This window comes from Primulina huaijiensis, chromosome 10, assembly GCF_012295235.1.
Source record: "Primulina huaijiensis isolate GDHJ02 chromosome 10, ASM1229523v2, whole genome shotgun sequence".
Taxonomy (NCBI): Eukaryota; Viridiplantae; Streptophyta; class Magnoliopsida; order Lamiales; family Gesneriaceae; genus Primulina; species Primulina huaijiensis.
In genome coordinates this window covers 19741956-19769491 of record NC_133315.1, presented here as the reverse complement: position 1 = coordinate 19769491, position 27536 = coordinate 19741956, and the positions used below count along the sequence as shown (strand labels likewise).

The 27536-nt window shown below is 35.2% G+C and overlaps 4 protein-coding genes and 1 long non-coding RNA gene across 7 annotated transcripts; 2 read left to right on the top strand and 3 right to left on the bottom strand.

Annotated features, from left to right (window-relative positions):
- The first annotated feature begins 302 nt into the window (after nt 1-302).
- Nucleotides 303-2603, top strand: LOC140986026 (putative clathrin assembly protein At1g03050). The gene is made up of 2 exons (XM_073453976.1): nt 303-1052; nt 1305-2603. The coding sequence occupies exons 1-2, from the start codon at nt 380-382 to the stop codon at nt 2411-2413; spliced, it is 1782 nt and encodes a 593-aa protein (XP_073310077.1). The 5' UTR covers nt 303-379; the 3' UTR covers nt 2414-2603.
- A 262-nt stretch (nt 2604-2865) lies between these two features.
- Nucleotides 2866-4125, bottom strand: LOC140986770 (NAC domain-containing protein 104-like). The gene is made up of 3 exons (XM_073455120.1): nt 3867-4125; nt 3394-3674; nt 2866-3286 (listed from the first exon to the last, which is right to left on the bottom strand). The coding sequence occupies exons 1-3, from the start codon at nt 4018-4020 to the stop codon at nt 3149-3151; spliced, it is 573 nt and encodes a 190-aa protein (XP_073311221.1). The 5' UTR covers nt 4021-4125; the 3' UTR covers nt 2866-3148.
- Nucleotides 4126-8710: 4585 nt separating this feature from the next.
- LOC140986265 (dynamin-like protein ARC5) lies at nt 8711-18078 on the bottom strand. The gene is made up of 17 exons (XM_073454392.1): nt 17606-18078; nt 16861-17025; nt 16658-16780; nt 15314-15535; nt 14509-14642; nt 14336-14428; nt 13968-14031; nt 13614-13662; nt 13164-13246; nt 12465-12622; nt 12305-12365; nt 11859-11921; nt 11642-11742; nt 10615-10672; nt 9633-9974; nt 9105-9269; nt 8711-9014 (listed from the first exon to the last, which is right to left on the bottom strand). Exons 1-17 carry the CDS (start codon nt 17951-17953, stop codon nt 8937-8939), a joined length of 2307 nt encoding a protein of 768 aa, XP_073310493.1. The 5' UTR covers nt 17954-18078; the 3' UTR covers nt 8711-8936.
- Nucleotides 18079-20102: 2024 nt separating this feature from the next.
- Nucleotides 20103-21749, bottom strand: LOC140985755 (uncharacterized). 3 transcript variants are annotated; one of them, XR_012176840.1, is made up of 5 exons: nt 21716-21749; nt 21460-21524; nt 20732-21341; nt 20511-20607; nt 20103-20361 (listed from the first exon to the last, which is right to left on the bottom strand). It is a non-coding gene; the product is annotated as an uncharacterized lncRNA (long non-coding RNA). The 3 variants fall into 3 exon arrangements; XR_012176838.1 differs by having other exon boundaries at nt 20732-21524; XR_012176839.1 differs by having other exon boundaries at nt 20511-20595; nt 20732-21524.
- Nucleotides 21750-22894: 1145 nt separating this feature from the next.
- Nucleotides 22895-26843, top strand: LOC140986366 (high affinity sulfate transporter 2-like). Its single transcript, XM_073454580.1, has 12 exons — nt 22895-23507; nt 23612-23816; nt 23914-24088; nt 24194-24259; nt 24356-24469; nt 24576-24692; nt 24766-24892; nt 25045-25331; nt 25547-25737; nt 25855-25943; nt 26056-26132; nt 26605-26843. Exons 1-12 carry the CDS (start codon nt 23135-23137, stop codon nt 26740-26742), a joined length of 1959 nt encoding a protein of 652 aa, XP_073310681.1. The 5' UTR covers nt 22895-23134; the 3' UTR covers nt 26743-26843.
- Nucleotides 26844-27536: the final 693 nt, after the last annotated feature.

Below are 27536 nucleotides of genomic sequence, written 5' to 3'. Positions count from 1 at the left end.
ACGATAAACATTCATTTTTTTTTATTTTTTACATTTTGTAATTAAAATTTAGAGCATTTAAATAAATTTGGAAAGTTTATAATAATATATATGGTAATGACAAATATACATATATTTAAATGTTGTTTCATTTACACAACTTTTCTATTACAAAGGAAAAACCATATAAATTTTGTATGGTTGGATCAATAATATATATAATATATACACCACACAATGCTTACATTGACTCCCGAGTTTGGCGATGGCCTTTTGTACGTAGAGAAATGTAAGCAAAGAAAAAAGGAATAAGGGAGAAGAAAATTAAGGGTCTGATTGGCTTTTTGATTTTCTCTCCAATTTCATCTGTCAATATCCTTCAATCACAAGGATAACAAAAATGGCTCCAAGCAAGATAAGAAAAGCCATCGGAGCTGTTAAGGACCGGACCAGCATTGGCTTGGCCAAGGTCGGGGGCACCGCCTCTCTTTCAGATCTAGATGTCGCCATCGTTAAGGCCACACGACATGAAGAGTACCCGCCAGACGAGCGTTACGTGCGCGAAATCCTAAGCCTAACATCGTACTCCCATGCATACGTCGGCGCCTGCGTCAACACCATATCCAGGCGCCTGAACAAGACCAAGAATTGGGTGGTCGCTTTGAAGACCCTCATGCTAATTCAACGCCTGCTAAGCGAAGGTGATATTGCCTACGAGCAAGAGATATTCTTCGCCACGAGGAGGGGCACTCGTCTCCTCAATATGTCTGATTTTAGGGACGTTTCGGGGAAGTCGAATGCCTGGGATTACTCGGCGTTTGTGAGGACATATGCCTTGTATTTGGATGAGAAGCTTGAGTTCCGGATGCAGGGCCGGAGGGGGAAGCGGAGTGGTTTTTCGTATAATAAGGAAGAGGAGGAAGATGGTGGTAGCCGTAGTGGTGGCGGCGGTACTTCGAGTGCTGGGCTGGTGAGAGGAACTCCTGTGAGAGAGATGAAGATTGAGAAGTTGTTCTCCAGGGTTCATCATCTCATGCAACTTCTTGAGAGGTTTTTAGCATGCAAACCTACAGGTAATATTTATATGTTTCTTTAATTTAAAATAAATTACGCATAAAATTCAAATGCATATATATATATATAGATGCCAAACCACTTGGTTAAAATTTCATTGAAGCTCAATTATGAGATGCCAAATCTATTAAATGGACTGTTAATTTGGATCTGCCAATGTGCTTTATTATTATTATTATTATTATTATTATTCTTATTATTTTATGATTATGGAATTGCTGTTTACATTGGAATTGGATATATATATGCAGGCGCAGCAAAGCATAACAGGGTGGTGACTATGGCATTCTACCCCATTGTCAAAGAGAGCTTCCAACTCTACTACGACATTATGGAAATCATGGCAGCCTTCCTCGAGCGGTTCCAACAACTCGACGTCCCCAGTTCTGTAAAAGTCTACGAGTTCTTCACTCGCCTTTCAAAGCAGCACGAAGAGCTCGACGCCATGTATAACTGGTGCAAGACTGCTGGGATAGCTCGCTCCTCCGAGTATCCAGAAGTCGAGAAGATCCCCAAGAACAGACTCGACGTGTTAGACGACATTATCAAGCGAAAATCTGCCAACGCACATAATGAGAATGTGCCTACCTCAAATCCCGAGCCCGTTTCTGTCGTAGAGAAAGAGCCAGCGGATGCAGCCCCATCAGAAGATATGAACGTAATCAAGGCGTTGCCCGCGCCTGAAGGATTTGTAGATGATACGGAGCGTAAAGATGAGCCAGAACCAACTGTGGACCAACCGAAAGAGGAGAAGAATGTTGCTCAACAAGAAGCAGATCTCTTGAAATTAAGCGAAAATGAAACAAGCACTGAAGAACATGGAAATAGATTGGCTTTAGCTTTATTTGATTCCGATTCAGCCAAAACTTATGCTTGTGAAACCACAGCTACTCCCTGGGAAGCTTTCAAAGAAGACTGGGAAACAGCGTTGGTTCAAACTGCAAGTCATCTGTCTAACCAAAAGGCATCGCTTGCAGGAGGGTTTGATACTCTGATGCTTGATGGGATGTATCAGCACGGGATGACAACCCAGGCAGCTGTTTCTTCAGGTTACATGGCAACTGGAAGTGCAAGTAGTGTTGCGTTTGGGTCGGCTGGGAAGCCAGCGATGCTGGCACTGCCAGCTCCACCTGTAAACAACGGTGGAGCTGCCTCCACGAATGGTGATCCTTTTGCCGCCTCGCTTGCAGTGGCACCGCCATCCTACGTTCAGATGTCGGAAATGGAGAAGAAACAACGGTTGTTAGTTGAAGAACAGGTAATGTGGCAGCATTATGCGAGAGATGGGATGCAGGGACTTGTGGGATTAGGGAAGATGCAGCAGCAGACACAGTATCCTCACAATACAAGAATGTACTAAAAGGTGAATGGAGTGTGACAACGAGTAGGATTGGTGGCAGTACATGAATATGGAATGTAATAATATATACTACCAAAAATTATTAGCAGATTATGATTTTGAAGACAACTTTATATACAGATACATAGAGTGATTATTAGCTAGGATTGTGAATTTGACTTGGGCAGATTATGATCATGATGGTGGTGAACTTTGATTTAGTTTCTTGAGTCTAACATCCAAGTTTCAACCCGAGACATAAAATTTGAATTTTGAAACAAATATGATATTCGCATCCGCTACTTTGTGAATGTGCACGTAAACCATTGACCTTAACACAACACCCGGCAAATTAATCACATTAGTTGGATATATAAACTGCACTAAGTAAGCTTTTGCGGGAATCAAACTGGACCATTTATGATGTAGAGCTTCTGTGTGTATATAACTTAGCACATATAGTTGAAAATATTATAGTACGATCTTACATCACACATGACACAATGCTTTGGTAAGAGAATAATATATAATGAAAAGGAAGATGAAGATGGAAGAACAACTGAAGCTTATGAGATCCTTCCAACCCAACAAAAGCCCACGATGATATTGGGCCCACAAGCCCATATTACTTCCACCATGAGAAACAAATCATGCATACATAAGACATGAAAGTGTCCCATCCAACTTAGATTTACATTATACAACATTCCTTTTAAAAAAAATATATATCAATAGACCTAATTCTTTTATTTAGACCTAATTAGGCAAACTTATTTCATCAAGATCATCCATTGATAGGAAAACTTCATCCAAGCATGAAAGCTCTATCCCATCATCATCCCCGTCGTCGCAGTCGCCTTCGTATACTCGGCATACGACCCATTTGCTGTAATCCTAAGAGACAGAAAATAAAAAATTAATTTTTGTCACAAATACCAATCTTTTTTGTTAAAAAATAAGATTCATGGGGATTAATTTTTCATTTCATTTCATATACTTACAATATTGTTGGAGTTTCTTCTTGATCTTGATGATCTGGTGCTACTCGAGCTCGAATCAGATAGCCTAAATTCTTGCATTATCCAACTGGTCTTCACGCCTTCTGAATCAGATTCGCCAATGTAGAACTCATAGTGCTTCTTAAGGCCAATTCTTTGGCCAGAACTTGAATAAATGGGTTCATCCTTAGCCCCAAATGGCTGCCAATATCCACTTCCTGTGACCCTACTTTGTGTCTTCCTGCTGTAAAAATAACATCTCCTTCCTTCCGCCATTGCCTTACCTACAAATATACTTACAAAACTTTATTTAATATATATACATATATATAATCTCATCTTATATATTAGTAGTTTCTAAAATATAACATTTGCTAAAATATTATATTACATATATAGGAAAGAAACCGAAATATAGGATGTAGTTTTCTAAAATTCAAACATGATAAAATAGTAAGGAAAAGATTATCTATTACCATTTAAATCCCAAGGATCATAGGGATAGAGATCAAGATCCGGGATGATATCCGGATGGCACGGCAAGAGCTTGGTTTTACGATGAAGAAAATGGACGACAAGCTGTTCGTCGGTCGGGTGAAACCGAAACCCCGGTGGCATGTTGAAACTCATGTTATGCTTACTCGACAGATATTAGATCAGCCCACAAAAAATTGAAAATTCAAGAGATCAATATGTGTGTGTATTTATTTATTAGGGTTTTGTAAAGGATAAGAGGTAGAAGAGATATAAATTTATGTATATTGTCGAGGCATCAATGGTGGTTGATTATATAGTAAGGTGGGAGTGTGTGGGTTTTAATTTGCGATGACGTGAAATGGAAGACCCCAAAAAAAAAAAACAATATAAGAGGTCTATTATATTTATTATTTCTCAAATTTTGAAAAATATTGCTTTAAAAGTTTGGGTTTATGTGATTATATATGCAATTTGTCAATATAAATCTTTGAATAAATTACAATTTTAGTCATAGAAATTGTCTTATTTTGGATTTTAGTCATGTAAAATCGTGTATGTAACTTGTCAATGTTTATTTTTCATCCAATAAATTGATTTTCTTTTGTCTTTTTTCAATGAAATCATTTAACATATCGAATATTATTTATGTAACACAAATATTCTCCTAAATGACTCATATGACAAAAAAAATCATGTTATACAAATTTAAACCCATATAAGTAAATAAAAAAACATTGAAAATTTCAAAATGAGACGAAAAAATCTCGTCATTTTCTCTTATTTTCGCTCATCTAAACTTTACTGTGTACTATAGTTTTATTCTTGTCACGTAAGACATGTAAGATATCATCAATACCAAATAAGAAATATTTGATGAGTTTAATGACTTCGGGTTTAAAAAATGACCAAAACAAAAAAATCAAAATTATTATATAAAAACCAAATTTTAGATAAATTACCTGACTAAAATCCAAAACTTTACAAATTTCTATAAATCCTTAGTATGTACATCAAAGACAAAAGCATCACTCTTTTAAAGAGAAGAGTATATCATCCCACTTCATGCTTATATCATCAAACTCTAATGTATCCACGTGGTAAGTTGCGGATGAGCTAAGGTGGATTGGCCCACATTTCTCCAGGTGCCAACTTAGTGCTGCAATCATGGACATAATTAACTTGTCCCATTTTTTTTTTTTTGGACATATAATTATTAAGCTTTTGTATGCCATATAAACATGTACGTACATAGTAAAATATAATATTTAAAACACAAAAATATTTCACATAGTTATTTTTATAACTATGAAACAACAAGATATATATATATAGTTAAGTCGACTCACAGGAATCCGAATTTATATAGATATATTGGTTTAAATTCTCACAAATACACACACACACATATATAATATATATATATATATAATTTCATGTGTGGATTACACAAATTTAGTAAAATCTTGAATTGGAAGATAAATGGGATACACATAATATATCACGAGTGGAAGATAGGATTTGCAGTGAGATGTCCACTATAGTAGTACTGCAGTCCCTTTAGTTCGGTACAGTCCATACACCTTGTCCGTACGTACCTAGAAACTCGAGTGGTAGGGATGGTAATGGAACGAGGCGGGAGCGAGTTTACCATCCATGTCTCCGTCCTCGATAATCTCAAGGCATCAACTAACCCTTTGAGAGTTGTTCTCTTGGAAATTCGAAAAAAAAAAAAAAAAGTATTTACAAAATATGATGCTTTAATTCAAGAAATTACTTGATATTGATGTTTGTTGTTTGTTTCGGGTAATTAAAGAAAATGCTTGTTAGTTTATTGGATTAGTGGTGTGCCACAATTTCTTGAACAAAAATTTACTACTACTTTTAATTTCTCCATTATCAATTAGCTTTTGCACTTAATTATATTGAATAAGGCGAGCTAAATCTATAATAATGTCGATGCTAATATATATTTCTAGGGAAAAATTAATTCGAAATTTATAAATTTTATATCAACTCGCATTTTTTTTATTTAAGGGAAATGATTATATATTTGTATTCATTGATTGCATTATTGGATAAGTAGTTGGTCATGATATATCAAAAGTGTTCCTTCCACTGCTCACAGATTGTGCGGATACAATTNGATTAATGTCCAAACCAAGCAACTTATAAATTAGTCGAGCAGATATCTATATATGTCAGATTCAAGATTAATCAAACTTACAAAGTTGTCAAAAAACCACTGTTTCAGTAATTCAAACTCAAGAATTTATTTTCGAATAATGATAAAAACGAGTAATCTTGGAATTTCTGTTTTTTTTAAATGATAATAATAATAATAATAATATGTGTTATTTTATAGTGCAAATTTTAAATATTTATATTTAATTTATTTCACTATCTGATCATAAGTCATACGATTCATACCATTGATTTTCTTCGATCTTAAAATTTAAGAGAATATATTTAATTAAAATTATAGTTGACTGATTTTCAAGAAAGTGGAGAGACAATTAGATTTTTTTATTATTATATGGGGTTTCAGTATTTTGGCTATTACTTGAAATTGAATTCAGATATCTACCAAAAAAAATTGTATATATCCTTTTTCTTGATTAAAAACTTGTCATTTTCTTAATAAATTACAAGATTTCAGCTGAAAAAAAAAAAAAATTGTCATTTTCTATAACAGATTCCACGAAATTTGTGCTAATCTTTTTCAGGCACAAAATTTCAAGAAACGTGGCATTATTACCAAAGTATCATCCATGATGTGAAATGTAAATATGATCGATATCAATCAATCAATATTCCGAAATAGAAAGGATTATGATTTATCCTTGTAAAATTTCTCATAGAGCCGTGGTTAAATTGAGTTACTTTGGATAAAATCTTGTTTCCTTTTACATAATTATTAGTCAATGCATCCCTTCAAAACTTACATGAAAATATGATCGGAATAAGTAAGAATTGAATTAAAAAAAACACGGGTTACTGTTGACTTAGAATCATTTATCTTGATATTTTCAAATTTCTACTCGAAATCTAAATTCTTCTTTTCTGAAACTCATCGAATCGATCATCTCGATTGATAAAAAAAAATTCCATTGACATGGTTTGTGTCACTTTAATTGCAAATTATAAAATGAGGAGGCCCTGATAGATTCTTTGTGGCATAAGAATTAATCTTTGTTGAACCAAGTGCATACGACTTTACCAAAAGCTATAACTGATAGTAATAATGCAATTCAAATCTTTTAAACCGCACAGCAGCTCAAGCACCATGATTCGATCGCTCTACCAAGCAAAGATAATTATTGCACCCAACAATCTCCCTCCTAATAATTGCACTCCTTGCAATCAATGAGAATCGAACTCGTGGCCTTGACTCTGATACCAATTATAGGACCGAATGCATACCGCTTTACCAAAAGCTATAGTTGGTGGTAATTGTGCAACTCAAATCTTTTAAATCGCACAGCAGCTCAAGCACCACGGTTCGATCGCTCTACCAAACAAAGACAATTATTGTACTCCACAGTCTTTTTTTTTTTTTTTTTTGCCTAATAAGTTGGTTTCCCATGTTGCTGATTAATAATTAGTTGATAGCCATGATCTGTTACAAGTCCAATAATGAAAGCATTATTTTGGATTATCTTAACCAAAATAATTAAATAAATTAATAAAATGGATTAAAAGTAAGCAATTGAGAAGATCTTAAGCAACTTAGGTGGTGGGAGCCCTTTTATCAAATGGAACAGAACAATTATATCCCCACCCTTTATCAAATATTTTTATATGTAATTTTGACTTGGGCCAAACAATTCTTTATAATAAAAGGATATTTTTACTTGTTTTTAAATAAATAACACCTAATCAATTAATATTTTACTTGAAGAGTGGATTTGACTTTTATTTGTTTTAAATCAATGGATTCATAAAGCTTTGGCTCTAAGTAAGTGTGTGTATACTAGTTACTATGAACAGTCAGCCTGAGGGCAATTACGAGATTTCCTGCTGTCAAGTTTCGGTTTGACGTAGGAAAATTCATTATTTGTCCAAAGTTGGTACACTTTGATAGATTTTGGTCAATCAAATCTGTATTTTACTAAAAAAAAATTAATAATAATAATTTATATCGTATATTACTGGTTGAAGACTAAATAAATCAGATGAGAAAATACAAAATACATACAAGAAAACAGACCCAAAGTCATTTACTTTGTAATTTCGAAGGTTCATGCCATATTTTTCACGCTCCAATCGCTTATAAAAAACCATGTTTTTGTCCAATCAACTAAAACACAGCCCAACAACGGGTTGTCCAACTATAGGTGGTGGGGTGCTTATTATAGGTAGTCCACCACGTAAAGATAGAATCTGACTCAGATAATATATTAAGATTGAGACTTGATATAAATCGACTCCAAACGCTAGCTCAAGGAGGAATGACTGTCTCCAAATATATAACTCTAGATATTTTATCCAACCGTTGAGGGACAACTAACACACCATTCACGCCTAGGAATTAACATCTGTAGCGTGGACTTGACAAGTGATCCAACAATGGGCAGAATAAGTGGTCCAACTATAGATAATCCAACGCATAACGGTGGAACATGAGATCTGAAATCTGGAACATGGGCTGTGATATCATGTTAACACATCCTTTCTATATATACAACTATCAGATATTTTATCCAACCGATTTGAGATAACTAACAAATCTTCCAATTAAAACTCACTGTCAAAAAAAATTGAGCGATGGCCATTCATTCTGGCATCAACCAACAAAAATTAAGTGAAGTTACATATAGAAACAATAAAAAAGCAAGCAAAGGGAGATCCAGCGAGAAGACAACAACAAATCGAGATTCCAACATTTCAAACAACTTGTAACTGGAAATTCTGCAAAGCACAATGACGGCAAAATTCCTTCATCTTCAAACGATTATTATTATTATTTTAACAGAATCATAATCAACATTTCACAAAAGAACATAACATTTAGAATCGATCTTGCAAAACAAAAGAGGAAAAAGACGACTGACTGAGTGTTACAGACCATGCTATGACCTCGACGACATGACTTGGTTTGAATTAAGCTGTTCGTGAATTTGTCTGAATTTCTCCTTAAGCCGGTGTATCTGCAGAGCATATGACAATTTAACAAAACAACAATAAAATAAGAACCAAGCATTTAAAGACACATGTGAGAAATTATGACAGGAAAATACCCTTTTGAGCTCGATTTCTGTTTCTCTCTTTCGCTGTCCCAGTGAATGTCGTAGACTGGTGATGTTGAAAACATTATCTAAATCATCTTCAAATGCAGATTCTAAGTCGTCCCGTAGAAGTGCAGGTAACTTGTCAACAATGGGCATTAGAAGAAAACAGTTGAACTGCAAGAAGGAAGCCATGGTTAAGGAGTCCGTAAAATTACAGTTTAATTCTGTTCTGGATGGTCAGTTTGCATACACATGTTAAGGACGACCACCTCGAGTGAATCAATGTGTTATCAAGTGAACTTTTTTGAAGCAGTGGTTACAGCAACCAAGTAAATTATACGAGAATGCAAAAAAATAATGTGGCATAGTTCACCATGGGCAAGTCAAATGACACTGCAGTATACAAGTTTAAATCAAGAAAAGGGTATGCAAGGTCACAAAGGGGGATGTTTTAACCAATGTGTATGCAACCTTTTATTTATCTTTTTGCGAAATACTATATGACCAAATGTTTTCAAAAGGTGGATGTTTATAAACCTTTAGTTCTGCGGATGCAAGAAAATATTCTCTGATCCCATGAAAAATTTGTTGAACTAATGCATAAACAATCCGTTCAGAGGAAGGAGCAAGCCTTCTATTCCATAGTGTGCTATCCAGAAGGTCAGCCAGCCTAGTCTCAGTTGTTGCAATACTAGTTGCAGAATCATTTCCAGAAGCCAAATGGTTGAGTTTTACATCTGACTTGGACTTATTCTCTAGCTTATCATTGGCTACAGATCCAGATGATAATTCAGAAAACGAATTGGCGGAATGAACACCAGCTGTAGACTGCTCCGATCCACCAAACGAGTCCAAGAACTGACGTAATCCAGCTCGATTCTGCAATGTAATAGTGTGCAGACAGATAGGTAAGAATATGAAAACAAAAAAGGAGCAATATCTACAAATTACAGACATGTTTTGCTTATCTGATGTATCATAAATAACATTCATATTTTCCATCAATAGACTCTCAAATCCAGATAGGCCAAAGTAAGCAGGGGCAACAATGGTCAATCCCCATTCCACCACAACTCCCTCTCGGTAAAAAACAAGGAAAGAGCACGAATACTTCCAAGTCCCAAAATATATTTAGTGACATATTAATGTCAATCACTCACTCACTATCCTAAAGCATTTAGGACTGTGCTGGCTTCATTTTATATAAGTGTCTATAAATTGAGTTTTCATCTAGTGGGAATACATATACACCAAAAAATATTAATGTCACATGACTCACACCTCAACCCAGACCCGAACCTTCAAATTCAAGAAGAAAATACATCAAACATAATATTATTCATATGCCATAACAAACAGACCCTTTAAAAAGATATTCAGCATCCACTCTCAAGACAGGAATTAGGAAACACGTGATTAATTACAAGTCTGAAACTCTGCACCATGTTGAAAAGATAAGTGACCAGACAAGGAATGGAAAGAAAAATTCATTAATAAATTCAAATGGCAACATCATTACCTTATTGTGGAGAGACCACGAAACGTAACGAGTGGTGCTTACTAGGTCCTCCAAACATCTGCAATATTTGAAACGAAACATCAATATAAATCCTATAAATGAGTAAATTGACAACAAAATGATATCAATGTAATCCAAATTCTGCTACTTATGCAGGAAGTCAGGAACAGAACAATGCCCAGGTACTAATACTCTACTTGTTTGGTGTCGATAAGTTGTCAAGGCTATAGGATCAACACAATGAAAACAGTCCATTGCTACATATATTTTTAAATGAGAAATCATAAAAATTGTAAGACTGCGTTGAAGCACGAACCATAGATTTAATTAACTGTTATAATTTTTTATTCCTATAGCATGAATGAGATCATTGTTTATGGTACAATCGAAATAAAGGGTCCCAGCATATATTTTCAGTCATATGAAAGATACAAGCTTTAACAAAGCTCGAAACAGAAGGAGGTCCACAGAAATAATCAGTCTTTTGAGAGAAGAACAACCTTTATTAGCAAAACTGTTCACTTTCTTTTTCCATGGTAGATTCAATGGACAGCCTTCAAATCTCAAAAGGACGCAAATCAAATATTATATTTTATCTTCATTGTAAAGAAATTTTGGAGAGTCTACTTGAATGCGATAACAATCCTAATTCAATTCTGAAATGATATTTTATTTAAGTAACTGGCCAAATAAAATAGAGCAACATATATAGGTAAGTGCCTCCTTTGTATACCAGAAAAAAACAGATGGGTTTCCAAGCTTGAAAACTAAAATAAAAACAATTTAAAGGAAAAGATTCATTTTCATCAAACGTATGTACTCATTTGATAAAATTAAGTAGAATAACTTCTGTATATGTTGTTTAAAGTAATAAAAATAACAAAATATTGCTCCGTATACACAAGTATTACACAATAGCTAAAAGCAGAGCATCTGAATTAAATTAAGGTTCCATGATCACTTGGAAAAGCCACAGTTGTTACAATCAGTTCATGAGAACATGAAACGTCAAGGCAGTTATACTAACTTTTCATTGCATGAACGTTCAGTTGATTCAGCAAAGTTGTTGAAGGCAACAGAAACACGCTTCAGAAAAACTTCATGGTCGCTCAAATATTCACCATCTTTCTGTTGGAAATCACAAAAAGTATAAGTGGCAAGAAACAAATAAATAACACCAGCTGGCTCAAGTTCAAAAAGGGAGTTATCATGAAACCAGCAACATACAAGGCTACAAAGCTTACCCGGAGAAGAAAAACTGAGATGGGAAGCATTCTCTTTAGAATGTGTAGCAGTCTAGCACCCAACTGGTGCACAGAAAACAACGAACTTTAATTTTGATAAATCTAGAAAGCAATATTTGTTATGGAAAGCGCTCAAGTCAATGTACGGCCAGAGGGTAAAGGGGTGATCAAAATTAACAGGTCTCAATGGTTCACTGACAAGAAACAAAATGGATTCATGAGGTGAAAACAAAGCCTTTCAATTCAATGTCAAAAACCACAAACTTTTACGAATAGGCTCCTCTAGCATGGTTTTCATCCAGTAAGAGTGACAGTGCATTGCTCAAGCACTTGATTTTTGAAATACATGTTTATACATGAAAAAATCTTTAGTTTTTATTAGAAACCGACAAAATGCTGTAATGTAAAGGTAGAAATACAGTTATAGAAGGCATTGAATTCATCACCTGATGGAGAAAAGGTTCAAAAGTATCACGAGCCTTCGCAACAGCGATGACACAAGCTGTCCTAATATCCCAAATGTGAAATAATATAGATTAAGTAACAAATATTTTGAGAAAGACTGACCAAAATCATTAATTGGACACAGCTATAAACAATTAATACCTGGAATAGTTTGTTCCATCATGGATGTCCTCAACTCCACATGCATTGACAATTTCTTCACGTGTAATAGGAGGACATTTGATTCCCCCAACAACAAAACGAAACTCAGCCATTGCACGATGATATTGAGCACCTCCATAAAGACGCATTCCTGCATTCTGCACAGCAACAACATAAATAAAACTCCTGTGAGAACACAAAAGAACATCACTCGATCCCATGGCAGCATTCGGTAAAAAAAAAATATAGGAATCTAATTAATGTTATTGGAAGCAAGAATAAATAAAATCCCAACCATAAAAATATCAGCTGGCAAGATGATTAGGACACTTATGGCTAAAAGCGGATAACTAACAAAGCATAAAATCAGATTCTTAAAATTACGAAAATTTAAACTTCTTAAAAGATAAATACTCTTTCAATCCTTATGGAGAGGATACAACACCCAACAGGTAAAACCTTTTTTTAAGTGTTGACGAAAAGCTTCAACTTGGAAAAATACAATTAAATTGCACATACATCAAATGAATTTCCATGAGAGCAGATCAAGAGGGAAAAGCATAACCCAAAATAAATAGAAAAACTGGCGTGGAAAGAAAGCAATCGTGATAAATGCATTTCGCATTTCTTTTTCATACACAAAACCCGAATATGCATGGAGGAAAAAGATACACATTTGCAAAATACACAGCTACTAACAGGTATTAACTTCTGAGGAAACTGAAGGCCATCAGAGCCAATAAATGATCCTCCATTGACCCTCTCATCTTGTAGCGTTTCACCTGTAAATTGAACAGAGTTGAGCTACCAATATATTATAAAGAAATCTAGTGCATAAAATAATCCGCGCATTATGGTTGTTTATCCAATCCAACTACAGTGACCTTTTGATAGATACCCCGTAATCACTTACACGAATCAAAAAGATGACATTTTACAATTGAAAACATCATATGAAAATAATGTAATGAACCAAACATGATATAGAGAGGCGAATAGAAGTGAAAATAACAATGAAAATGAATATGGGCACAACAAAACAGGAACTATCTATGACAAGACTAAAACTAGATTATATGGTTGAAATTGTGAATAACATGAATGATGTTTTCTCTTTGCCAAACTATTGAGCGGTCACAAAGAGCTTACCAAATTTATCCGGTGGAGCAACAACCGCTCCTTTCAGAAGAAGTGATAACTGAGCAATAAAAATATAATCAGACATGGAAGCTTGAAAGGCAAAGATGAATATTTCATACTGGTTAGTAGGAAAACAAATAATCAACCATCTCAAGATATGAGTAAATTATGCCAAAAAATAAATTGTAAATGATCAGCAAGATTATTTATGGGGGAAAATTAGGTGCAGTGTGGTGGCAAATATGCCAGTGAATATGTTATATATGGCGGCAAGCTTAGCTTGTTTATCTCTCGATTTCTACTAGGGACCGGGATTGGAAATTAACAATAGTTAAAAGTTGAAACTCAAAATATATATTTCACCTTGGTCAAGAAAAGATCGTGGAAAGCTCTTCCTTTCTCTTTGAGCTTTACTTCATCCAAAGTGCTGGGGAAAGGCCAACAGCAACAATAATTCAATGCGGAAGGCCAAATGTCACACAAGTCATTTCAATTTAATGTGCCAAAGAAGAAACAGAAACCAAACAAGCAAATAGGCCATCAATAGAACCACAAATTTCAACCGAGACTTCAGAGAAAAGTTAAGAAGTGATGAAAACAAAATTTTCCTACTTCTACTGATTTTGTAATGTAGGTTGAATTGAATCACCAAGAAAGCATCCTTCTGCTGATGTTCACCGCTAAAATATTTTGAAAAAATTAATGTCCTATGTTCTGAGGAAACTTCAAACCTTAGTTCCTGATTTGTGTCATTTAGCTTCTTTGTTGTGCTTCGATACTCTTTTTCAAGAAGTGGAATGATCAGTGGTACGCTGTCCATATACCTAAAAATACATGAAGATCACAAAACTGTAAGTTACAGCATTAATGGTCACTCATATGCGGCAATATGTACACTGTATACCTTCTCTGCAGCAACTGCTCCAAGAATAACCGAAGGCTGCTAACACCAATTCTGCTTCTTTCAAGTTTTGAAAGTGTCCTACCTAACTTTTCCTCCAAAACTATGATATCTTCTATCTCCCTCAATGATATAGCCTGACAAAGAATAATGAGAAGATTAATTTTCAATCCATATTGGCAAGAAATAAATTGCATCATTAAAACATAGGCAGTGCACTCCACAATGCTGAAGGTTTTTAGGTGGCTACACCTACAATATTAAACTCCCGTTCCTAAAACACTATTGATCACTTTGTCAAGTATGACGATGGTCTGACAAAAGCCCTAGATTGCAGAGGTTTTAACCAAGGGGGAGTCATCAGTAGTCCTGGAGAATACTCATAAATCCTTAAGATTCTTAAAGACATTTTTTTGATTTATAGACTGGATATAAAGTTTTGAGACCAGTCATTATAAATATGAACTTGGGATAGAAAACACAGGCCTCGAGATAAGACCAATGCCAATTTCTGTAAACTGTTACTTGGAATAAACTCACTTAAAGTTTTTGCAAATTGTGACTGAATCCGCCTCACCCTGACCAGTTAAACAAAACTGCAATTTACAAAGTATAGCAATTTGTAGCCTAAATTATCTTCTGAGAGCAAACCTTACATTAATATTGATGTTCGCAAAGTAGTAAAATTAAAAAGTTACAAAGAAATCAAAAATATAAAAGAGCACCGCATATAAACATATGTAGGCCAGCAAATGAAATGGCTCTCTCCTATAGGACATGATGTGGCTCAAGAGGAATACAGTCTAACCTGTTTGAACTCATCATTTGACCTGTAGACTGATTCATGCCCAGATCCAACTCTCCCGGAAGGAACAGATGTGAAAAAGGGTGAATCCCCTAACATGAAGCCATCAAGCGTACATGCAGGTGGTGAAAGAAAAACTTCCACGTCTGAAGCCCGTGCAAACTGAGGGATTTTGGTATCAAGCTTTGTCGAGACAACTACAGTCCTTGAAAGTTCAGGATCAATCTATATGAGAGTGCAAGATGGAATCAATCAATTACAGAACAGAAAGTTGAAAGTTTTGAATAGCAAATGGCATCACAATCCCCAAGTTTTTTAAAGAGTCCTTGTTTTGTTTCAAAGTATTTCATGATCTAACTGAAGTTTGTGGATCTGTTCATCTGGTCGTAGTAGAATTAATTCACTTGTTCTTTTGATAATGCAGGAGCTTCCTAGGTCAGTTAAAATTCAAGCAACAGAAAACGAGAAAAAATTCTGTGTTTCCTCATGACAATAATACTTTCAAGATCCTTATAAAAATTTTGAGTTTGGAAAGGATTCTAGACATATTTGTTAGTGAAAAACACGGAGCATATAAGCTGATGGGGCTTGTAAAATAAGGTAACTGCATAATTCATAAGTCCTTAGTGATCTATTGGCTGGTGGACAGTCTCAAACTCTGAAAGAAGTCGACTGCTAGCAAATTCTTCTCCTTATGTTGTGAATAAACCTCAGGTAGCTACTTTTGGCAATAATATTATGGTTAATGCAGGCACCTGAATTAATAGTGTAGTTAAGCAAAAATGACATTACTCTATACTTCCATTACTCTTTCCAAACAAATTTTCTTTTAGAACCGCAAATGTACTTAAGCAAGTTCAACTTATCTAGCGCAATTCATCAAAGTTGTTACTTATGACCTAAGAAATCAAAGCCTATAGACCCATTTCTACCCACTAATCACTTAGTAACCCATCTCTATCCACTAATCCCTGAGTAAACTAAGAGAGGTATATTTAATGTAAGATACATTTCTTTTTCACTCGGAAACATAGTGAACAAACTAAGAGAATTTCATAATTTTCTTGGGCTTTTGAATTAATTTAACCTACATAGATATTTTCTTTAGCCATATCTCTTCAGAAGATTAAAGCGTATATAGTGATGGAATGTGGACTTCCCTACCTATAAACAGAAAGAAGCTTCTATAAAACGTATATGACCATATTAGCATGTACCATACGAACTGACAGCTTTCACCAAGGGCGATTCTATGGTTCAGCACTCATGCATAATGTATGTATGTTCGGATGAGTCCTAGAGTTTTTTGTTCAAGCATTTTTCAAAATAAACAAGACATGAACATACTTGCATCACTACCCTCCGTGTTGTGGCATTACTCCAATCGCTACAATCTTCAAGGCATAATATGATAAATTCCTTGTGCTGCATCTTATTTCGCACTATCGACTCCACAGCACGAGCTTGAATCTGATATAAAAGGTTCTTAGCATTCAGACGATGAAAATATGTGATCTCGAAGCGAAACTAAGTTGAAATTAGAATCTTACCTGCAATCCCCGATTTTTTCGAGCTGGGGCTGGAGCAACAAGTCCAGGAGTGTCTATAATGGTAAGGTTCGGACAATACTTGTACTCTATTCTGACTATGATTTCTTTTGAGGAAAATTGGGAAGGTTCTCGCTCCAACCTCATGTTTTCAGCTTCAATGTATGCCTGCAGTAGGACAATCATCGCATCTATTGATATTGAAAACATATGCAATTATACATGAAAGGCACTACGAGGAATACAATGTTAAGTCTTCATTAGGAAGAAAAATGCCTAGATAAGCTTTGTTGAAGATTTGATCATTCCTTCCAATATATTTTGAAAGATGGATAAGTTTATACCATACCGAAGATGAATGTAACAATTTATTGCACCTTTAAACCAAAATATATAGGGCTGGAAAAAGAGAGAACTTCACATGATTTCATTTCGAAATAAGCCAACGATGCCTGAAAAACTTTCAGGTATTGTTTAGTTCCGTCAAAGTATTCCTCGACATAGATTAATATTTCGTACTCGTTCTTGCAATGGATAGCCACGACGTGTAAATTACTCAAATGCATGCATAATAATTATTTTTTTCTAAACACGCGAGTAAATCGTCAAAAATACTAAATAAAAAAAAATTGCCTTCCCATGTCTCCGATTGACAACCTGGTCCCCGCCAGTTCACAACCAATTGTTACACCCATTTTAGCATTTTGCATTTTGTTAGACTCAGTATCGAATACTGAAACATGGATACCTGAACTTCTTGGAGGGATTTTTCTTGCGGAACAGATGGATCCGAATCCGATAGAAGATGGCAAAGCGGGGTGTCACAATCAGGATTGAACTTCATATGCAAGGTAATGGGACGACGCGTCTTGGTTCCGCCACCAACATGGTTGAACTGAAAGCCCATAAGAGCCTCAACAAGCGCGCTCTTCCCGTCAGTCTGGTGTCCCACCACCAGGACCGCCGGCGCGTCGAACGGAGTGGAGAATTCCTGAGCCAGCCCATGAAGCTCATTGTAAGCTTCGTATAGCTTCCACTGGCCTCCATCCATTTCGGCAGACCTACCAATCTTGATTTTCTCGTCTTTTTCCTCCATTTGCAGTATGTATGTATCTATGTCACCACTGCGGGTGAGCGGGAGAAGTGTGTGACTGAGAAGGCTGTTATCGGAAAGTCGTTTGGAGGTTTTTGAAAATATTTGGGACCTCTGACGTGTTTTATTTATTATTTTCCATTGGACTGTCGGATAATAGGTAGCCCATTGTCTTTATTTTTTGTATATTTGTCGGAATCTGAAACCCATTCGACTCCGATCTGACCCTATTCAATTCAAAATCGAATCGAACATCAATGTTGAATCAGATTGGATTACTTGAAAATAGATCCATACCTATTTTAATCTGGTCTGGTCATGTTTTAATCCGATTCAATTCGAATTCGGTTTCGGATACGCTACTAATCTTGTCAATTTAATCTAGTCTAATCTCATATCATGTAAGTAATATGAAATAGTAATGAAGATTTTTCTTTCAAAAACAAAAAACTGTTAAATTAATATACAATCTAAAGGATTAAACATGCGTAAGTTCCAATAACATTCCATATTTATAAATATGAAGTAGATTAAAAATTATATACATCTCTTCTTGAATGAAATTTGTGGGTAAAAGTTCCTCATTTCCGTGGACAAAGTCGTACTTGTCGCCAATACATTTATATGTTTTTTGAAACAAAAGAAATTAGATGAGAATTTATTTACTAAAATTTTATCATTCAATAAAACCAATTCAGAATTCCAATTAATAAATTAAATAGAAATAGACTAACTAATCATTCCTTACATCTACAGAGGAGAATCAAAAGCATGCATATCAAAATACATTGAATTCAAAATTTCAATCCGATTATGTCTCTGAATGTATTTAAACAGTTACGACCAGATCAGTCAAGAAATAACAACTCACACCAGATTGGACCAAATTGACTCCATTTTACTACATTTCTCATTGAGGATTCTTACTGAATCTGATATTTTTGTTGGGTAAATAATTACAATTATCATTAGTAATGATTAACAACAAATAATAAAATAAAACTGCAATAAAGTATATTTATGTCGAAAGAAACTGCAAACTGGTGGTGGAGACAATAATATTGCCAGAAAAACCACGTCAATAAACAAAAAATAGACAACTCCAAACACTTTGCTGGTACTGGTAGAGTCTAAACTCTAGTGGTGGAACTGGAACCAACACGTTAGAAGCAGCGAAGACCAATCGATGTGAGAGTCGAGCAAAATACATACTCGAACCAGATCCCGGTTCAGTAGAACAAAACTCGATTCAACAAAGGAAAATAGTTGTTCTTATTGTGAGAAACAAGTTAATGAAACTGAAATCAATGAAACCTATCGTTTCTATGAAACATATCTTTCTAACGTATAGGTGCTGAGGGACTCAATAAGAAAAACTAATAGCAATTCAAGCACAATTTACTACTTTAGATTATCAGAATGTGTATTTCAAAGTTATCACTTTTTTTGGAAACAAAAAATAGAACAGAAACTAATAGCACTGAATCAAATAAATCGAGAATGTTTTAGTACCTTTAATGAGTATGAATAGAAGGAATAAACTACATATTTATAGTCTCGAAAACCTGGCATTGACAGCCCCCGCTAGTTCCACATATCTGTAGTTCAAGCCTCGATTCTTATTCACTCGACTCAAGTCCGATTTCCCAACAATTGTCACCCATACTATCAGGACAAAAATCATAATTTTCGCGATGTAGCAATCTTAACAATTGTTGAGAACATGTATCAATAAAAAATCTTTTGAATTTTAAACCTGTCTCATCATCAATAGGTGCCAATGTGTGCTTGAATTCATGGATCAGAGAAAATCTTCCCGTTTATACAGTAAGGAAACAATCGACAAGTTATCAGATTGCTATACTTGCTATTCATTGTTTGTAGTATTCAACTATACCTCTATCTCACAGCCATATTTTGGGCTAAAAAACTAGTAAAAATGGTATCACAAAATCTCAACAATTTTACCAGCCAAATCAGTGTCAAGAATGGTGAATCTTAAACTAGTATTTCTTCAGCAAAATGAGGAACCCATGAAGCAATCAGTCAGCGCAGATATTGAGAAACAAATCCAATCTTTTTGTCGAACCAGTACCGTACAGAACTTTTTGTATCTGAGCCTCCAAATCTTCCTTCGAGGGATTCCATTCTCTTTCACTTACCTCAATTCCATCATCCAGAGGTGACCAATTTGAACATGAAAGGGCGGGATTTGGGACTTTGCCATCGTCGATGGATACAGAACTGGGTTTGATTTCGAGAGTAGATGTCGATGAGGCCATTGGTTTGGGTGGTGTCGGCAATGAGAGGGCTGCTGCAGCGGAGGAGGCGATGGTTTATTTAACTGAACAGCTTTTCTTGCCATGTGACGATGAGCTTGATCCACTGGAACTGATGTACGGCTTGAAGATCTATTAGCAAGAAGATTGCTAAAGTATCACGAACGCACAAGAAATCTTGTGGTATAAAGATGTGAAATTCAACAGTTGGCCAAATATGGAAGATGTGATATTTGGCAAGAAAAGTAAAGGAAAAAGAGAAAAAAATGCATCTTTCATACCTCAAGCTTGTTCATGCCAGAGAAACGAGGAGGACGCACTGTTGAAATTGAAGCTGAAGTCAATAAAGCATTTATTCCGTGTATCCTAAAAATAACACTTTTGCGGATGACTTTTAGGTACTTTTCCTCTTAAAGTATAAGAAACGACAAATAAATATTGTAAGGAAATAAGAACCATTAGATTTTTTTTTTAAGGAATAAGAACCGTTAGATTATTGTACTTTTGAAAGAGAGAGATTGTTGACCTGCGTTTGGAACCCAAGCGGCATATGCCATATTCCTCCAAATGACGGCTAATTTCCGCCTTGCTGGAACTGCCATTCTCGCCCCGACACCACCTGGCTGTGACAAAGAAGTAGAATTCAAACTCAATTATGTCAGAGTTGACCTTACTCTCGATCGTCCGCCTTTACTGGATTTTGGCACCGGAATTCCGTCCATAACGAGAACATACTCCTCGACCTTAAGAAGCGTAGCGAACACCGGTGAGTATAGGACAGCGGCGCCTATCGCCGGAGCACAGGTACTTCATCAACGGAGATGGAGAATCCGAACTGTCAGATGTGTAATCCAGAATTGGACCCAAAGGCGAGTGGTGAAAGCGGCGACCGCCGACGAAATTCGGCACGTTGAGACGCCGTCTAATGATTTCAGTTTCGGAACTTTGGAATTGCTCTGATTTTCCATAGAAATGCTCTGCAATTAACTAATCATAGAATTCAATATTATAGCAAATCCAGGAAAACTCAATGTATTTCGTTCTCTGCGTTGAAACCTCGAGATTCTGAGTTGCATGTAAACTTAATTTCGAAATCTTCATCAACAAAAACCCTATGGAAGCATGCGAAATTAGTAAAATCATAACAGAAACATCTAAAAAAATTCGACCGAAATAGAAATTTCAAGCAGTAGCTGTAGCTACGCATAGATTTAACATTTTGGTCTATACCTGTACGTAGAATTCTAGTATACATCCATATGTATTATGCGCGCCATTATTGGATTTTCCTGCGACTGATAAGGTTTTGAAAAGAACAAAAAAACAATTTTTACTGATTAATTCCAAGCGCAGAAACAATGAAAAATTACAGTAATCCAAATCGAATCCCAAAAAATGACATCACAGAAACACAAATTTGTTACAGAAGATCGAATGAATGGGAAATGTAACAAATCAAATAGCACAATCTGCATTGATACATTACCGGAGCGAAAGCTTGACCAATTTGAGAAATCGAATATCGTTTTAAATTTGAGATTATATTATTTTACTTGAACCATCAATATATTTTTTAGAAATTTTTTCTTTTAAATTTATCGTATAATCCATATTTAGCTCTAGCATTTGTATCCTTAATGCCATCGATTCATGCATCATTTAGGATGTGGCCGCGTTTTCCTGGCGATAGTTAGCTTAATAGTAACAAGGCCCAATGTTAGTTGGGCCATTATATAATGGGCTGTAGATTCAGTTATATAATATATTTTATATATATATATATATAATTAAAATATCACTTTTCCTTTATCACCATGAATTGCATACCCTAATATCCCTTTAAAAAAAATGTTAAAATTTCCTCTTTTAGAAAAAAGTAAAATTTGAAATCGATTCAAATAACTTGACATTCACTCGAACCGGACTCGAGCTCAAGTAACACGGTTTGATCGAGATCATGCTCGAGTAGGATCGATGCACACCATACTTGTAAAAAAATATTATTTTTAATCTTTTTTCTTGATAGTCGATAGTCAACTCATTGTATGTAAGAACAACCTATAATAATTGTGTAGAGAAAACGTGGCAAAAAACAAACATTAACTTTTTGTATTATTTCCGACGGAAGCTTTTGTTTGTTAGAACATTTAACTCACCTCAATTATTTTGATTTCGAGATCTTTTGACTCATCCATTATTTAATGAAAGAGAGAACAAAATTTTGTATTCATTTAATTGGAGAATAGCCAGCAATTATTACTTTAAAATTAGTATTGAATAGCTCGAATGAAATTGATATTTCGAGTTTAAATTAATATAAAATAGTAAATATATATATAGTTTACTATTAAAATTATATCAAAGTGTTTGTTATATGTTTCATAATCAATGAATGAGATCTTAAGTTTTCATCCAGAAGTCAGCACGACGTTGAATTTCCATACGTTAAACTTTAATATTTTATTTACTAAAATTACATAAATATACAAATTTTATAATCGATAATAATTATAACAAAGAAAAAGAAATTATTTTTTTGTAATTGATTAATTAAAAAATGTAGAACGGGCCATGCACATTAATATCATACATATTAATTTCAATATCAGATATTTTTCTCATTTTTAAATGAAACGTTTTTCATCCCACGCTTTTTCCACATGAATATTCTCCTCCGATCCGATTCACGTTGGCTTGCGGCAAATATTTATAAATTCAAGAAAACCAAGGTTGGCAAAATCATTCAGCTCCATTCCGGCGAAGAGAAGCTGCAGAAAGAGTTAAAAAAAAAGGACTTTAAATTAAATACAAGTTGACATAGATTCTTAACTAGCTGCTGGTTTGATTTATTGAATGCCGAAGATTCTTTATTTGTGCGTGCAGATAGTCTCTTTCTTGGGCCACAATGAGTAGCAATCGAGTCGTGGATGGCGTGGATGTTGTGAGTGTTGCTTCTTCCGGCCGCCATTCTGATAACTTCCCGTACGTTTACAAGGTGGGAGCACCGCCAAAGCAAAGCCTTCTTAAGGAGTTCACACATACGTTGAAGGAGACGTTTTTCCATGATGAACCGCTTCGCGCTTTCAAGAACCAAACGAAGTCGAAGAAACTATTGCTAGGAATACAATCCGTTTTCCCCATTCTTGAATGGGGGCGAAGCTATAACCTTTCCAAGCTCAAAGGTGATCTTATTGCAGGGTTTACCATTGCAAGTCTGTGCATCCCTCAGGACATTGCGTATTCAAAACTTGCTAATCTGGATCCGCAATATGGGCTGTGTAAGTCGCATTATGATATATCTTTCAGAGGAAGGGGCTTTTTTTAGGAATGCATGAAAAATATTGTCATTAGATTGCCTGAAAACTTTTGAACGAAATTGCAGATAGTAGTTTCGTTTGTCCCCTGATTTATGCTTTCATGGGTAGCTCAAGAGAGATTGCCATTGGTCCAGTAGCCGTGGTGTCTATCTTGCTTGGAAAGCTGCTTCAGAATGAGATTGACCCCAAAAACAAATACGAGTATCGACGTCTTGCGTTTACAGCTACGTTCTTTGCAGGAGTCACTCAGTTTGTACTAGGTTTCTTCCGGTAAAAGCGTAAACAACAGTCACCTGCCAGTTTCTTCCTTTTGATCTTTTGGGCTCACCCTAAAAAAACTAAGTGTTGTACTCGTGTTCTTATTCAGGCTGGGATTCTTGGTTGATTTTCTATCTCATGCTGCCATAGTCGGATTCATGGCTGGGGCAGCCATTACTATTGGACTTCAACAGCTCAAAGGCTTGCTTGGTGTAAAGAACTTCACCAAGAAAACCGACATAGTTTCTGTGATGCAATCAGTGTGGTCTAATGTGCACCATGGGGTCAGCTTTAGGCTCTTTTTCAAAATAAGAAGTATACTCTATCAACAGAATACAGATGAACGTTTATTTACTCTTTGAAGCTTATTATTTCTTCTTGTTTTATAGTGGAACTGGGAGACGGTTTTGATAGGAGTTGCATTCTTGGCTTTCCTACTCCTTGCCAAATATATTGTGAGAAATCAATCCCTCTAATTCATTTTGTCCCCAGATTGCATGCAAGTTCATCGTTTTACATGAATTTCATTCTGATCAATTTTGTCGAATCAGGGGAAAAAGAAGAAGAAATTGTTTTGGATTTCTGCTATAGCTCCAATGCTTTCAGTTATCATTTCAACCTTCTTAGTTTACATCACTCGTGCAGACAAGAAAGGCGTTCAAATTGTATGTATTCAATAGCTATAGATGTCAAACTAGTACGCTAATTACAATCCATCATTTGTTTATGTAAAATAACTATTAATTTTTTACTCCGAATATGTATGTATAGGTGCGCCACATTGAACAAGGCGTAAATCCTTCTTCTCTGCACGAAATATATTTCTCAGGAACCTATCTTGGCAAAGGTTTTAAGATCGGTGTGGTTGCAGGGATGGTCGCGTTGACGGTAAGAAGAGAAGGCATAACATACTCGTTTGAGTATCAAGATTCATAAAGCTAAAAGATTTTACATCTCACAGGAAGCGGTGGCTATTGGTAGAACCTTTGCATCAATGAAAGACTACCACTTAGATGGAAACAAAGAAATGGTCGCGCTAGGATCGATGAACATCGTTGGCTCGATGACATCGTGCTACCTAGCCGCTGGTAGATCTTTTAATATTTATATGAACACATTTTCACCGTAAAAAGAGATGACAATTGTAATATAAATAAAATATATATCGACCAATTCTTTAATCATGATAACTAATTTTACCTCAAGCCTACGAGTTTTTGATCTTCAGACTTCTTTGCAGGGGCCATCTCACGCTCTGCTGTGAACTACATGGCTGGATGCAAGACGCCTGTGTCGAACATAGTCATGTCTTGCATTGTTTTGCTTACTCTCTTTGTGATCACCCCACTTTTTAAGTACACCCCCAACACAATTTTAGCCGCGATTATCATATCAGCTGTGGCGGGCATGTTCGACCTTCAAGCTATGATAGTTATATGGAAGATCGACAAATTCGATTTCGTGGCTTGTATGGGAGCATTCTTTGGGGTTGTTTTCGTCTCGGTTGAGATTGGTCTTCTGATAGCAGTAAGACACACAACAATCCTAGCCATTGTTTCTGTTGCATATATCTGATACCGGGGAAATGAGATGATATCCAACATTGCCCAAAAAATATATTAAATGGTCGATATTTATCAATACATACGAGATCCACATCTTTTTATCCATATCTGAGAAGAAATGTCAACTTTTTCTTCTTGATACTGATAGTTTTTAACTTGTGAGAACGTAACATACAGGTTGCTCTATCAATTGCCAAGATTCTTCTCCAAGTTACTAGGCCTCGAACTGCGGTGCTCGGTAAAATCCCAGGAACTTTGGTCTACCGGAACATTCAAGAACACCCGGAAGCCAACAAAATTCCTGGACTTCTGATTGTGAGAGTTGATTCCGCAATCTATTTTTCAAACTCCAATTACATCAGGGAGAGGTACGTATAGATGAGTCCTAGTTTTTTATAATTTTTCCCGGTCGTTGTAATTATAGAATGTAATTCTTTTGACGTGGGATTTGGCTAGTACAAATGAAGATACACTTGTTTTTACAGGATATTGAGATTGCTGACTGATGAAGAGGAGGAACACCTTAAAGACAGCAGCCAACAAAAAATTCAGTATTTAATAATAGAAATGTCACGTAAGGACTTTTTCGCTTCAACATCGATGTTGATATAATTAAGTCTCGAACTTAATACTCACGATGTTATAATGCCTATACTTTAAAATCTTTCCCATGTTTTCTTTTCCAGCTGTAACTGATATCGACACTAGCGGCATTCGTTCCTTGGAAGATCTGCACAAACATCTACAAAAGAAAGATGTACAAGTATGATGTATAGTGTTTCATTAAAACTTATATAACACGTGGATTTTTGACATGTTTTGTATTTTAACCTTATAACTTTGTCATAGTTTGGTTTTCGTCCAATAATTTGGATATTTTTTGAGATTTGGTCTTTGATTCCGCCTGAAATCACTTGTCCTTATGATTAGAATGAAGCATGTGTTAACCACATTAAAATCTTCTTAAGCAAAAATAAAGTAAAACGACGAGCTTTTTTGCATCACTGAATGTCTTTTTTCTTTATTTTTACTTAGATGGATTTTAATGTGTATAACATGTGTTTTATTTTTGTTTATGAATCATGTAGGAGAATATTAATGTCAAATAAATAATAATGGATAGGATCGTAGATTTAGATTTATGTTTAAATCTCAGTTTATTTTCTAACAACAGGATCTCGAAAAATTATGTCAGTCAATCCATCGATTAATCATTCCCATGCATATTGATGCAGGTAGTTTTAGCAAATCCGGGGCAGGTGGTGCTCGACAAGCTCTATGCATCTGAGTTCACCAACTCGATTGGAGAAGACAAGATTTTCTTCACTGTGGTTGATGCTGTCACCACTCTAGGTCCCAAGATGGAGCCTTGAGTCCCACGTTTGCGGTGCGGTCCGGTCCGGTCCGGCCCGGCTATGATATTGGAGAAGCTAGCTCTCGAGACTCGTGATTATTTTGTCTTACAACTTGCATGGTTTGCATGAAATAACTTTTACTCTGTATATTTTCCTGTATTTTGGTCCATCTTGTTCGCAACTTCTCCCGAAGTTGTCTCTCTTCTTTTCGGATCATCAAATTAATCTCTAATATTTCGTAATGTTGCTCGTTTCAGTCCCTCCAATCATCTTCTCGTTAAAGAATCTAGCTAGCTAGGATCCATACATGTTCAGGCCTCAGTCATTTTACCAATAATGAAACGGATAATTCATAAACATATCCCCATAATCTTCAATATAACAACTGAATGAAAATCTTCCATGGAAGAATGAAGATCCAATGAATAAGATTTAGAAATTTAATCTTTTAAATTAAATTTCTCGTGTAATCCATATCTATTAGAGCTTAATAGTAACAAGGCCCAACGTTATATGGCCCATTATATCATTAATATTTAAGATTTCGGAATTTTTCCATTTCTTTCTAATTTTTTAAAGAAATATAAATAAATCAATAACTTGTATAAAACATAACTTTCAAATTCACTCATTAAAACTTTTTCCGATAAATATTGGGTCAATTATCATATCTTAGTCGTAAAGAAAAGAAGGGTTTTAGACTAATTTTATTTCAATATATTTATGTTTCTTTTAAAAAAAATTTATGTTATTAAATACTTATTATTTAATAATTACATTTCATAAAAATTAAAAATAAAATACAATTTTGT

Excerpts from the sequence above, each read along its gene's own strand:
- LOC140986265 (XM_073454392.1), bottom strand. The coding sequence starts at position 17,953 with ATGGAGGAAAAAGACGAGAAAATCAAGATTGGTAGGTCTGCCGAAATG. Across the intron at positions 9,270-9,632 it reads TTGCATCCGCAGAACTAAAG|TTCAACTGTTTTCTTCTAAT; the intron begins GTTTATAAACAT and ends TCCTTCTTGCAG. Across the intron at positions 9,015-9,104 it reads CAGAAATCGAGCTCAAAAGG|ATACACCGGCTTAAGGAGAA; the intron begins GTATTTTCCTGT and ends TATGCTCTGCAG.
- LOC140986026 (XM_073453976.1), top strand. The coding sequence starts at position 380 with ATGGCTCCAAGCAAGATAAGAAAAGCCATCGGAGCTGTTAAGGACCGG. Across the intron at positions 1,053-1,304 it reads TTTAGCATGCAAACCTACAG|GCGCAGCAAAGCATAACAGG; the intron begins GTAATATTTATA and ends ATATATATGCAG.
- LOC140986770 (XM_073455120.1), bottom strand. The coding sequence starts at position 4,020 with ATGAGTTTCAACATGCCACCGGGGTTTCGGTTTCACCCGACCGACGAA. Across the intron at positions 3,675-3,866 it reads TGATCCTTGGGATTTAAATG|GTAAGGCAATGGCGGAAGGA; the intron begins GTAATAGATAAT and ends GTATATTTGTAG. Across the intron at positions 3,287-3,393 it reads GAAGAAACTCCAACAATATT|GATTACAGCAAATGGGTCGT; the intron begins GTAAGTATATGA and ends TCTGTCTCTTAG.
- LOC140986366 (XM_073454580.1), top strand. The coding sequence starts at position 23,135 with ATGAGTAGCAATCGAGTCGTGGATGGCGTGGATGTTGTGAGTGTTGCT. Across the intron at positions 24,693-24,765 it reads CAGGGATGGTCGCGTTGACG|GAAGCGGTGGCTATTGGTAG; the intron begins GTAAGAAGAGAA and ends TACATCTCACAG. Across the intron at positions 24,893-25,044 it reads ATCGTGCTACCTAGCCGCTG|GGGCCATCTCACGCTCTGCT; the intron begins GTAGATCTTTTA and ends ACTTCTTTGCAG.